We start from the raw sequence: 14376 nt of genomic DNA, 5'->3' as shown, positions 1-14376 counted from the left end.
CTAAATCCTAAACAAGCTGGCCAAGTTCGCTCTTATCTTAGCTAATGGTATGCCCGTGTAAAGCATGGGCACACCAATGGGCATACCAATAGCTAAGATAAGAGCGAACAAGGCCGATTTGAATAAGCTGGGAAAATTTCTGGCCAAGTTCACTCCTAATCCTTCTTGCTCCTATCTTGGCTAATGGTATGCCCATAGAAATCTCATAGGTAACTAGAATGCTGCCGTGTAACTGGCAAATGGGCCAAACGCCGTGGCAGACGATAGCCACATCTCAGCCAATCAGAGCTCAAAGAGTGGTTCTGCCAAGAATTTAATGTCACCAGAGAGAATGACGCCATCTATCTCCCGCGATAGTAGCGGAACCAAGCAGGATTATTATCCTCCTTGGTGGAACCACTCTACGGCCTCTCATTGGCTGAAGGTTCATGGCGAACTGGCGTCAAGCTCGGCCGTAGGCGGCAGCATTCTAGTTACCTATGAGATTTCTATGGGTATGCCCGTATGCTTTTTAGTAGGGGCCATTAAATGGGGTATATTTTCATGACCGAGTGGAAGCACTGCATCGGCGAATAAAAATTCTGTTAGATGTTAATTGTTGATGTCGTCAGCTGAGTAAAAATGATAAATTTCGGAAGGTAACTCTAACGAAGGAATTATGAGTACGTGTCTACGTTTCTTATAAAGTGGCTGAGGATTTAAAGAATAATAAAAGCCGAAAATAACTAAAGGTAGTACAAAACATTTCACTCAGCATATTCTGTTATGTGTCAAGGCTTATTGGTTCTCTATCATTCGATCATGTAGCAGCTGACCTGATTAATATTTTAGTTTACAGAGGCTCAGCGAGTGTGTTTTCTAATTGGTGCCACTGTTTGTTTATTAAAAATAGAGAATATTTTTTGTGGTTTTTATACACTACCCATAGCTTAGTAACTTTCTTATGGCCTTTTCTAACAGCTGGCAATTTAAATAGTGTAGCATGGAGACTTAAATTAATTAAACAGTGATATCCTACAGAAACACAGTGAAAATCAACCTGCAAGCATTTGTTTTATCAATGGAATAGTGGAGAGGATTTTTTCTGTTAAACCATATCCTTTTTATCCAAAGTCTTCTGATAGAGGGAAAGTAATAGTTTGTTATTGATAAATAATATAATCTTTAGTGAAAGCTGTGTATCCCTGTGTTTATTTAGTACAAGAATGTTGAAATATGCAATACTTCCAACTAATAATACATTAATAATGAAAACAAAATAGTATCGAAGATCATACTTTTAGTAATAAAATCATAGTACTTATATATATGGATCTACTTCATGCGTAGGATGTTACCTTCTGCTAATAGGTATTATAATGGTGCACTTTTTATGGTTGAAAATTAATAAATCTTATAAAAATTCCTGTGCAAACAGGTTAATTTGTGTTCCTTAAAATAATTTGACTATTATTATTTGGTGCCTTTGTATATGAGACAATTTTTTCATAGGGAATCCACGGAATAACGATGCCTTCGCCAGATAATGGAGTGTACATCGTTATGGGTGAAATGAATGTGGTGGTGACAGCAATGAGAAGAGGCACAAGATGGTCTTCCCATAATGCACAAGTGATAATTTTTCATGGGCTTTTGGGGGAGTTTTTGGTTGGTAGATCTGAGCCGATTTAGTAAAATGTAAATTTTAGCAACAAATTGTATAACTATGATGACACTTTCTAGAGTGTCCAAGGACTCTAGTGATTGTAAATTAATGGAAGTTTCCTTTATTTTATCTTAATTTGTATTAAGTTTCTACTAGAACTTTCTTGGGCTACATAGAGTGTAAAACTAAATCTAACAGGTCCAGTAATGAAAAACATTTCTTGGTTGCCAGTGGCTGCATTCAGTAACGCTCAACGGACTTATCGTTGAGTAAACGTTGTATGGCACCCTTTTTCGGTTTTTGCATCACATTGCCCGTCCATTGAGCAACGAAGTCATCGGCTGTAAGAGTAGCGTTTTTTTCGTTGCTCAACAGTCCTGTGACGCTGCAGCACAGAGGAAAGCTAGCTGCATACACTATGACAGACGATATTTTACAAAATTTACAAGCGTTTAAAGCATTGAACAAAATCCTAGGTCATGTTTAGCAACAATCCCAATGATAATAATTTTAAGATATTTCATTGAGGGTTATTGAACGCAGCCAGTGTTGTTAATATTTGTTTTTATTTTATTCAGATAATTCATTTATTTCGTTAAAATCCAATTTTTATTGATTTTATTATTTCTTAAACAATTTTGTCATTTTCTCTTGACAAATGTACAATAATTTGAGTGCAGTGGTTATGTAAACTAAAATTTAAAATGTTATCGTAATAAAATTATCAATTTTAAATTAAATTTAGTTTGCTTGGGCTTGACAACGCTAGAAAACTTACTTTTGTCAAGAATGTATTGAAGTTACTAAGAATATATCAGTATAGCATTAACCCCACCATCCTCACAGCTTTTGTGGAGAAAGTTCATCTGCATTTAAGGCGCATTCAAGGTCATACCATCTAGCAAACTTGAATGGGAAAGCAGACGAATTTAACCTACAAAGGCTACGAGGGTGGGAATCAGAATCCAGTAGTCCTATATTCTTAGTAACTTAAATACATTCTTGCTTTTGTACATTTTCATAAATATATTGAGGTATGGGTGATTTAAAACTACAATTTTTTAAAAATAACCCGATTTGAATTGGATTACAACCTTGTTGTTTCCCCCTTCAAGTGGTTAGAGAAAACCTTATGAAGGAAATTGAGTATTTGACTGAAGATGAAATGTCCTCCCATGTTCTTTGCAGTATCTTGATATGAATCAACTACCAATTTCTTTAATATCCTGACCAAACGGAATCTACATTAAGTGTTAATAAGGTTAACAGTTGCTAAATGGACCATAGATTGAAGTTAATGTAGTTCCATGATTTGGTACACATAATAAAATAATTTTAATATTCAGAGTTTTTTAAATCTTAATGTACCTTGTACAGTATGGGTGTGCCCTGAAAACTGATAAAAGCATACTCAATAACTTTATCAATGCAATGAAAAGTAACCAAATAATATAACAACAGATCAATCTTGTCCAAATCCCTGATAAAGTTCTAATGTTAGTTTACAGTTTATTACATTATTTCCTATAACATAACTGTTTGGTTAAATTATTTCCAGAAGATTTTGAAGGTGATATTGATTTTGCTTTTGTACCATACAATACCCATAGAGCAAAAATAGCTTAGCTATGCTTAAGGAATTCCCTACCATTTCAAATCTTTAATGAGTATTTTTTTTTTAAATTAAAATATCCCTATTAAAATTAGACCCTTGAAAATTATTAATAAGAAAAATTATTGAATCTTTTTTCAGGGTCTAAGGTTTTTTTTTAATTTTGCTGGATTTATGCATTGGAAACAATAAATTTAATTTAATCTTAACTAAATTTAATTTAATCTTAACCAAATTTAATTGAATCTTAACCAAATTTAATTGAATCTTAACCAAATTTAATTGAATCTTAACCAAATTTAATTGAATCTTATTAATAAGAAAAATTCTTGAAGCTTTTTTCAGGGTCTAATTTTTTTTTAATTTTGCTGGATTTATGCATTGGAAACAATAAATTTAATTTAATCTTAACCATATTCAATTGAATCTTAACCATATTCAATTGAATCTTAACTAAATGTAATTGAATCTTAAGCAAATTTAATTGAATCTTAACCATATTTAATTGAATCTTAACTAAATGTAATTGAATCTTAAGCAAATTTAATTGAATCTTAAGCAAATTTAATTGAATCTTAAGCAAATTTAATTGAATCTTAAGCAAATTTAATTGAATCTTAAGCAAATTTAATTGAACTTTAAGGGGCAAGAATACAGTAAAAGCCTCTTTTTCATTCAAGCTGAACGTTTCGGTTTTAACAATTACACAATTGAATTATATTTTTCTTATTAGGCTGAACCTTTCTCTAGTGCTTAAAATACTATTGATAATTCTAATATTAATAGTTAACAAGATATAAGGTCCTAACGAGATATAAGGTCCTAACTAAAGGGTAGTTTGGGCACTTGCCCAACTTTGTTTAGCTCCGGGGATCCGAATTAAAACGTAATAACTTAATTATTTTCAAATTTAAAATCGTCAAAATTATTTTAGTCACTAAACAAGAGGCTGTTCTACACTTAAATACTAATTTTAAAAGTTAAAATACAAAATTAAAGAATTCAGCTTGAAATAGCGCGAAAGTAGACAATGGCCACTGTAGTCTTCCCCCTTAAGCAAATTTAATTGAATCTTAACCATATTTAATTGAATCTTAACCATATTTAATTGAATCTTAACCATATTAAATTGAATCTTAACCATATTAAATTGAATCTTAACCATATTAAATTGAATCTTACTAAATGTTATTGAATCTTAAGCAAATTTAATTGAACCTTAAGCAAATTTAATTGAATCTTAAGCAAATTTAATTGAATCTTAAGCAAATTTAATTGAATCTTAAGCAAATTTAATTGAATCTTAAGAAAATTTAATTGAATCTTTACCAAATTTATTTGAATCTTTACCAAATTTATTTGAATCTTTTCCAATTTTAATTGAATCTTTACCAATTTTAATTGAATCTTTACCAATTTTAATTGAATCTTTACCAATTTTAATTGAATCATTACCAATTTTAATTGAATCTTTACCAATTTTAATTGAATCTTTACCAATTTTAATTGAATCTTTACCAATTTTAATTGAATCTTTACCAATTTTAATTGAATCTTTACCAATTTTAATTGAATCTTTACCCATTTTAATTGAATTCTTACCAATTTTAATTGAATCTTTACCAATTTTAATTGAATCTTTACCAATTTGAATTGAATCTTTACCAATTTTAATTGAATCTTTACCAATTTTAATTGAATCTTTACCAATTTTAATTGAATCTTTACCAATTTGAATTGAATCTTTACCAATTTGAATTGAATCTTTACCAATTTGTAATGAATCTTTACCAATTTTAATTGAATCTTTACCAATTTTAATTGAATCTTTACCAATTTTAATTGATCTTCATCCAATTTTATTGAATCTTTACCAAATTTAATTGAATCTTAAACTAACTTATTTATTACTAGTAATTTTGTTTGTTTTGAATTGTCATGGCTACAAATTTTTTATTGATATGGTTGAAAGATTAGGAGAAGGACATTAAAAGAGCTCAAAATTTAATTAATATTTAATTAAATAAGACTTAATCAGTATGAAAAACTATGCATGAACTAATGAAGATGAAAATGAAATTGACATAACCATCATCAAATATTATTTTTAATTTATTTTTACATTTTTCTGAATTTTATTCTGTTCCATATAAATGAATTGATAAATCTGGAGATTTTTAGGCCACCAGACTTTTTCAATAGTTTTCTATCATTGTTCGAATAATATTTTACAGTTGTTGAATTGACCTTATCTTTGTAGGTTTAGAACCCTTGCCGCCAGGATATAGTATTAGTTTATATTAAAGGTTGTTTAATAGAGTTTGGCGCTGTAATCAAGCCGTATAGAGCTAAATCAACTCGATAGGCTGCAATATCTCATCGTTATTGGCAATTGTTATTATATTGTATAGTAAAATAGTAAGGCTTAGGAGTCTTGAAAGTTCAATATGCGTAGTTGATGATTAATGAAATTAAAAACGACTTCGTTATATTTGCATATTTAATAAAATATTTATGATATTTACAATGAAAGTCCGACTAGTTTCGTCGTGCCTAGCATGACATCTTTAGAAGTCGTTTTTAATTTCATTAATCAGTAAAATATTAGTGACCAGCTTCTCTCTGAGTGTTACCAATTTGAAAAACATCCCCCTACAACATATTTTACCTCAACTTTAAAAATATATAATAATAGTAATTTTCTGTTCCAATTCCTGTATTTGACTTTTTCACTGAAGTAGGCCAGTTTTTTAATTTTGCATATCCCACACCAAAATAAACTGGTGATTCAGATTCCTCTTCCCTCTAATGGGAAGTGCCAATTTCATGTGGAAACTAAATTAAGTCAGTAATTTCAACGAAGGTGTATAGATCCTCGCGAAAATAACTTTTGGGGTATGGAATTTACAAGTGGTTAAGGTAGTAAAACAGATTTCATTGCTCATGGTAGCTATTTAAGAGCAGTTTAATGTTGGCTTTGATATGAAATGGTTTTAATTGCGAGAACGATTTGAGTTCATATAGAAGTATATAACATTCTATGGGTGTTTTTTAATATAAGAATTCTTTCATATTTATTAGGAGTGTGCGAGCACTCGCTTAAATCGAGTACTCGAATCGAGTTCGAGCTCGAGTACTCGGCTCGAAACTCGATAAGCCTTGTCCAGAAACTCGCTAAACTTTCGAGTTTAAAATTGGTTCAATGTTAAACTCGATAAAGACTCGTTAAGCAGTTTTCGTATTAACGAGTTTCAGGGCTTTGCGAGCACTCGTATAAACCGAGTACTCGATAAAAAATGAAAAAAAATCGCCCAGCTTTCGTTCTTCTTATCGAGTTTCAAAAATATTACGTCATAGCTCTCCACCAATTAGGGCTCACAAAAAACATTCGACGTCATACTTTATCAGCTACTTTTTTTCCATTGGATCATGTGACAGATTTCGAATTTTAAATTGTCATGTGATGTTTAAAACAGCTAGCATTGGCTGTGTTGTTTTATTTACTTAGAACCATTGTGTGATAATAAATATTATGCAAATTTGTTTTTACGAATATTAGATCTTAGTTATCTAATTAACTCTTTTAATATATTAAAACTCCCAAATGTAATGGTTCAATAGAAACTCGTTAAGAATTTTAAGACTCGTTAAGAATTTTAAGACTTGTTAAGAATTTTAAGACTTGTTAAGAATTTTAAGACTCGTTAAGAATTTTAAGACTCGTTAAGAATTTTAAGACTCGTTAAGAATTTTAAGATTCGTTTAGAATTTTAAGACTTGTTAAGAATTTTAAGACTCGTTAAGAATTTTAAGACTGGTTAAAAATTTTAAGACTCGTTAAGAATTTTAAGACTCGTTAAGGGCTCGAAGCTTAGAAAAGGTGATATTTTAAAACTCGTAAACTTGCTAGGTTTTTCAAACTCGAACTCGAACTCGATAAGAAAATTTATAAAAACTCGAACTTGACTCGGTAGTCAAAAATTGATACTCGCACACCCCTAATATTTATATTGAATTTTTTTGAGCAAACTGAAGTGTTTATTTAAAATTATCTACAGGATGAAGAACAGGATACTTTGCTGAGGAATTTTACCAATCTTCGAGAAATTTTAAATCATGTCAATCATTTGGATGATATAGAACCTACCGTTTTCTTAGCTCCTTTTCTTGATGTTATTCGTTCCCAAGATACAACGGGGCCCGTCACTGGCTTTGCACTTTCATCAATAAACAAATTTTTGTCTTATGATCTTATTAGTATGTATTACGATTTTCATCTATTTGTTTTATAATTATCCTGATGTACATGTAATTTATGAAGAAGGATGAGAATTATGTTAAATAGGGTATTTTAAGTTAGCATATTTGCCTACCATTAAATGCTTCGTTATCAATGATGAGCATGATCCTCTTATTTTGAGTGATTTTCTTTAATCTGAGTGAAACTGACGGGTAATTTTCTTTGAAAAGAGTGCAAAATTAAAGTGATAATGTGCTATTCCTAGGAAAGTGTTGTCTCCCCCCCCCCCTTTCAAGAGCGGCACTGCTTCTTTTCCCTCCAAGGATAGTTTAACTTTATAGGGCACTCCACTCTCAGGAAGAAGCTTGTGCAATGTTCGAGGTGAAGAAGCTGTACAATGAACTGAAGTTAATATATAGGTTTTCTCTCAGTTTGTACTGGTTAGAGATATCGGCTCAAAGATTGTTTGAAACTTTCCAGTGCATTGTAGCAAAGATAATTTAAACTCGTACCCTAGATTCGAAATAACTCTCTCGCGCGTTGCCGATAGCGTTTACCCACTTCCCACTGGAACTCAGAAAAAATTTGCTCCATGGTTTGCGCCTTACCGCAACAGATGGAGCCCGATTTTTCTGAGGTCACGTGCTGGGAAAGGGTAATATTCGCTTCATAACAAAACCGTCAATGGGAAAGCTCTCAGTATTCGAATCTAGGGTACAAGTTTAATTGATTGTAGTTAGGCCAAGCACCAATGGCAAAATAATTTTTTTTATTTTACATTAATACTGTAATTTTGTCTTAGGACATAAGTGTGAAAATGCACCAACTGCAGTGGAGAATATAGCTGATGCAGTGACACATGCTAGATTTGTTGGTACTGATCCAGCTTCTGATGAAGTAGTTTTAATGAAAATATTGCAAGTCTTAAGAACCTTACTTCTAACTCAACCTGGGACATTACTGACCAATGACTCCGTTTGTGAAATAATGCAGTCCTGTTTCCGGATATGTTTCGAAGTTAGACTTAGTGGTAAGCTATAATTATTTTCATTTATTGTATGAATATTATAACATTTTCATAACAGTAGATTTAAATAGAAATATCTCATTCGTTATTGGGATATCCACAATAATAGATAAATATTTGGTTCAAGATGCAACGGATGGCATTTTCTTGAATAGATACTGGTATTTTTTTAAATTCTTAATGTTTTTTTTAGAAAAAACGCCCCAAACTAGAGGTGTGCGTTTCATAGTTTAAATACTTGGATCTTTAACCGAAACGGCCATTACTAGTACTCAAATGAGTACGCGAACCCTTCATCACCAAGTTATAGAAATTTCTTGAACTAAACTTGAGCAAGTCTTATTTTCTAGCACTTAAAATTCAAATGAGCCCAAATTTTCAAGATCTCAAAACCCAAAATGAGACTAACACTACTACCCAAAATATTTATGGTGGAAACACATTTTTAGTTATTGACGTTTCTATTTTTTAATATAAAGAGACTTTTAGTTAAAGTTTTTTCTGTGGTACAAAAGCAATAACACATAATTATTTTCAATCTAGATCTATTTTATTAAACCGTTCAGTAGTTACAAAATGTAATTTTCTTTATATTAAGAACTACTTCGTAAATCTGCCGAGCATGCTGTTGTGGACATGGTCCAACTTCTATTCTGTCGTTTGCCAACTTTTTCAGAAGACACAAAATTTACATCGTTAAGAAAGGTACCAGTTTTAATTTGAAAATATTTTTCATTGGATTTGTTTATTTAAGGCTGCTAGTTGACTAAAGTTAAAAATAAAGCCAAATTCAGCATATAAACGACTATAAATATTACTGTAAAAATTTTTCTTAATTGATTGCTTTTTGTTGCAGCATAGTTAAATGTAGTAGTTAATCATGTAGATAAGCAATAGCTCTATTTCAGCTGTTACATAAATCCAACTGGTTTCCTTCCTTTTTTCAGAACACCAAATGATAATTTAAAAGAAAGAAAATATTTATATATCTTCCTAAATAACTGACTAAAATTTTACTCTTTCCCTCTGGTAAAATTATAAATTATTATGTAGGTTAATATAAAATGTGATGCTCATGTTGATATCATATTCATCTAGTTTTTCATCTCTAAACATTTATTGCTGCGAAACTTCAGTTTCAGGCTGTTTTGTTGTTTCTATAATTTGAAATTATATTTCATGAGAATGATTGTATTTCTATATATTAGTTTAAAATGAAAGCAGGAGGAATGGACAGTGCAAAATCAGGCAAAAAGAGACGTTCTCCACGTATTAAACACCAGAAAATGACTGCTACTGTTCCTAAGGCTGATGTTCCTAATATTCCAACTCCACCTCCATCCAATGCACCAAGTCCTGACTCAAATTATAGTCCCCCAATTGCAATCAACGAAGAAGTCAGTACAGGACAAGATGTAATTGTTGAAAACCCAGATTCCTCACGAGAGAGTAGTGAAACTCGCACTGATTTTAAAAGTTCTTGTGATAAAGATTCTGAAAAGATGTCAGTGCCGGTAACTGAGTCAGCAATTCCTTGTGTAAGTTACATTATTTGTAAATAATGCCTAGCCTAGCTGATTATTATAAGAAAACCAAGACTCATACAAGAATTTCATTTAGAATGAAAGCGTGACATCATTGACAGATCTTAGAGAAAACGAATCATTGGTTGAAAACCTATCGCTTGTAAGTATATTCATTTATCCTAGTTTTTCAAATTGTTAGGAGTTTTGGCCTAATAAATTGTTACCAAAATCAAGAAATGTATAGCAGGTATTAGTAATTATGTTACTTGTATGATGTTCTGATACATGTTATCAAAAATAGTTCATACAAAAACACAGTTTTGGTACATATTAGAATTATAAACAACTTTGAGCATTGCATTGAGTTGGACAGTTGTTTGAATGTGTTAGCTAATTTCTAATAGACTGTGGGTTTGACCTCTAAACTGTCATAAGTGAAGACAGTTGATGTAATAATCAATTTCTTGTCATATAGTTTTGAGAAAAATCCCAATATCTTAAAACAGTTCATCAAAACAAAGATCAGTTTTAGGTTCTCTGATATATTTTTGAGGTATAAATTATTTTATTTCTGAACTGTTTCTCATGTAGTTAGACGAATTTAATACATGATTTTATTATTGGCACTCTTATTTATTTCAGAAACCGTGGGATAGCATTTATGGTAGCAGAGAATTTGGAAGTTCTTTGACTGTTGATGAGTCAGATTCAACTGTCTCGGTTGCTGACCTGTCAAGTCTTTCTAGCGATAAAGGTGACTACATTAACCCTAGAGGGGTCAGATTCACTCCTCAGCAGCTGCCTAAAGAAGGTGCCTAAACACTTGCTACTGTTTAATGCTAACGTTCCAAGCTTCATTACTTATATATATTCAATTTAATTTTGTTTTATGGGTTTTTTCTTTTTCCTTATATAATGAATGAAATTAATATTGGTATTGATATTTTTCTCTGTACAATATTTTGCTTGGTAATGGGTGTGTCTATAAAATATGCGTAGCCAATTCTTTTTATATCAAATATTTTTTTGCTAGGAACCTGCTCAAAATCCAACGAGCATTAGAAATGTCTAAAACTTATTTAGAAGTTATTGGTTATGTAGGTGGGCGCGACACTATTAGCAAAAAATTAAGTGGGTAACCTTCAGGTGGTATTTACTAAATCTATTATCTATCTGGTCTAATGCCAAACTTTAAACATTGAAGATGCAAACATTCATTTCATTTTATGCCTCCACACTACAGTAATGGCCTGGCAGTGGAAGCCAGGTATTTTTACACTATGTCATCAATATTAAAATGTACCTATGCAATCCCACAATAGCCTATATTATTATTCGCATGTACGTTCATGGGATGAAAATGTACCTACACCATCCTATGATGACGAAAGTGTATTTTCCCCCTAGTCATTCACTGAAAAACTCTCCAACATGCCAATTTATTTTTTATCAACCAAGATGGCTTATTTCTTGAATTTTAAGTTTGTCTTTCTTTGGGGGTGACCTCTCTTTAAATTACTGTATATAAGTTTCTTCAATTGTTTTTGAATCTATTCTTTTCTGCCTTATTAAAAATGTATTATATTTTAATTTTTTTAGGAGTTGGTCCTTTAGTTCCTTATGGTCTACCATGTGTCAGGGAATTATTTCGTTTCTTAGTCACCCTTATCAATCCACTTGATAGTCAAAATAATGAAGTGATGATGCAGATTGGCTTGGGTTTACTAACTGTTGCACTTGAATCCGGAGCAGATAACATAGGAAATTATAATTGTCTCATGGTACTTGTGAAAGATGAGCTTTGTCGAAATTTATTTTCGGTAAGTTAATTCTGATATATTTTGGAAATGACGTCTGGATTTCCTTATGTTTTGCTACAGGCATACATTCCCTTGCCCTAGATCACACGATCTTTGCATAATTTTTTTCAATCTGCTAAGTAAGCGAATTGGGTCATTTATGTGCACTCTCCCAAAAGCCCTAAAGGTTTGGCTTTGTAGTATGGATTATATTTTTACTATTCTCTATCAGAATTTTATCTTTCCATACTTTCTTGGCAACACTGTTGTGTTACCCAGGGCCCGGATTTATCAATTGGTTTAAAAAGTTTGTTATGGCACCCATAGTTAGAGGGATTTTAGGACTTGACTGCTGAAAGAAACGCTAGCATCTTTGCGTGGAACTGATTTATAATTTTTGCAATAGTTAACAACTATCAAAATACTTGTGATATTCTCTATTTGTTTTGTTAAGTTATACATATACATATGTATATAACAATATATAAAATAACTTAGCTCGTACATGTAAAAAAGACTATCATATGACCATAAATAGTTTAAAATCAAGAACATTCACTGAACAAAACAGTAACTGTTAATAATGCTATAAATTTAATTTCAGCTACTAAGTGCAGATCGAATTACTGCATTTGGTGCCGCGCAGAGGGTGTGTTTCCTTTTATTTGAGTCTTTGAGGACACATTTAAAATTTCAACTGGAGGTAAGTTGTGTGTGTTTTTTTTTTCAATTACACCACTGAGAAAATCCACTTTCAGATGTATATGTCAAAGTTAATGGATATTATTATCTCAGAAGCTCCAAGGATTTCCTATGAGCATCGTGAAATTGCTTTGGATTCTATAGTTCAGCTTTGGTGTATACCTGGTCTTGTTACCGAACTTTATCTGAACTATGATTGTGATCTTTATTGTTCTAATTTATTTGAGGATCTCACCAAATTGTTATCAAAGGTACTATAACTATTTTACTACAATTTTAAGATAAAATTTAAAAATCTTTACCTATGGCATGTTTTCCAACCTACATTATTAGTTTAAAATAACCATGTGCACTTTAAGCTATTGCTGTGCTAAAATAAACTATTGAACCAAAGTGTTGCACAAAAATACCTCAACTTTAAACTATTCATCAATGTGTTGGAATTAAAAATGTTAAACTAGTGCTTATTTTTTGATCAAAATGACTCAGGGTTGCCACAGTCCCGGGAAAACAGGAAAAAGTTTGAAAATTTTGTTGATGGTTCTAAAATTAGGGGAATTCTAAGAACTACATTCATCTTTTATAATTGGCAAATGGTATCCATGCTTTTTCCAAAACAGTTTTATAGGAATAGAATTTTAATCATTACATTTTGACATTCTTAGTTACGTATGTAGGTAAGCTAGTCAATCGGGGAAAGTAATGACAGATGGTCAGGGAAGACCTGGAATTTGAAAGTGGAAAATCTTTGCCAACCCAGTGACTAATTTATAAACAATCATTGTATAGCTAGTCTTAATTAATATTTTTACTACCACAAATCTCTACCTATTTTTAGAAATGAAAGCCACTGATAGCTAGGTTTCATGTCACTAGTGTTAAGGTGTACTTTATTTTTCTAAAGGATCTGTAGTTAATTTTCTGCACCATAGATTTATGTTAATCTTTTTTATAGAATGCTTTTCCTGTGTCTGGGCTTTTCAACACTCATTTGCTCTCGCTCGATGCTCTTTTAACAGTGGTAGACAGCATTGAAGCCCACTGTCATTACAGGATTCTTAGTGAAAGTCAAATTAACAAAGAAGAGAGTGATGACAAGTTTGACAGTAAAAGTATGACAGCAATCTCATACATTTTTTTAGTGTTTTCTACTTAATTTATCTGCAAAACTTTTCAAGTCAACTGTTTCAAAATTGAGTTGACATTCTCACTGATAATTATTTAAACCTACTATTAAGAAAATATCCATTTTTCAAATTGTAATAAATGTAACTGTAAAATGTTTTTCTATTGTAATAGTCAATACAACAGGTCTTATGTGTTCTGTCAGAAGTAAATGGACCGAAGTTATTGAAATATCTCTCAGAATCGGAGGCCGTTTTCCTTATGAAAATGATGAGAAAATCGAGTCAAATAAAATCTTATTTCCTTCGTCTTTTGACGTGATAAATTGCACTTGAGAATTGTGGTTATAGCTATTTCTATGCGTACAAAATGGTTTCATAAAACAAAAACTTTTTTTTCGGTCTAGAGGCGCGCAAAATTTCAAATTCGAGGTCCAAATGTAACATCATATGGAAAACGCGTCTAACATGGGGAGTATAGCAGTCTGATAACTTGGGTTCATTTACTTCTGGTTCGGTCCAATGCTTTACCCTTGAGTTAAAATACTTAAGATAAGATATGACAAGTTTAATTTTGACAGAAGGCCAAGCTCAAAAATTGATTAAAAAATTTCCAAATGATTTACAGAAAGTGAAGAATTGAACCTAAAACCCCCTTCAACAGAATTTCCCCATTACATCTAATAGACCATTCTATATAA

At 31.4% G+C, this 14376-nt stretch overlaps 1 protein-coding gene across 2 annotated transcripts in view; it reads left to right on the top strand.

Annotated features, from left to right (window-relative positions):
* Positions 1–547: 547 nt before the first annotated feature.
* Positions 548–14376, top strand: part of garz (Sec7 domain-containing protein garz) — a 29583-nt gene continuing 15754 nt past the window's right edge. The window contains exons 1-12 of one of the 2 annotated variants that reach the window (XM_090159441.1): positions 548–731; positions 1492–1611; positions 7316–7514; positions 8300–8527; positions 9123–9229; positions 9733–10062; positions 10145–10210; positions 10693–10861; positions 11650–11870; positions 12454–12552; positions 12608–12802; positions 13507–13663. In XM_090159441.1, the coding sequence (XP_090015567.1) occupies positions 1510–1611; positions 7316–7514; positions 8300–8527; positions 9123–9229; positions 9733–10062; positions 10145–10210; positions 10693–10861; positions 11650–11870; positions 12454–12552; positions 12608–12802; positions 13507–13663 (1873 nt within the window). In that variant the 5' untranslated portion in view covers positions 548–731; positions 1492–1509. The remainder of the gene's footprint in view (positions 732–1491; positions 1612–7315; positions 7515–8299; positions 8528–9122; positions 9230–9732; positions 10063–10144; positions 10211–10692; positions 10862–11649; positions 11871–12453; positions 12553–12607; positions 12803–13506; positions 13664–14376) is intronic. The other variant, XM_090159442.1, reaches the window with a different exon arrangement.

The sequence above is a fragment of the Leiobunum rupestre genome, chromosome 9, assembly GCF_980474605.1.
Source record: "Leiobunum rupestre chromosome 9, qqLeiRupe1.1.hap1, whole genome shotgun sequence".
Taxonomy (NCBI): domain Eukaryota; kingdom Metazoa; phylum Arthropoda; class Arachnida; order Opiliones; family Sclerosomatidae; genus Leiobunum; species Leiobunum rupestre.
This window is presented reverse-complemented; position numbering and strand designations above follow the sequence as displayed.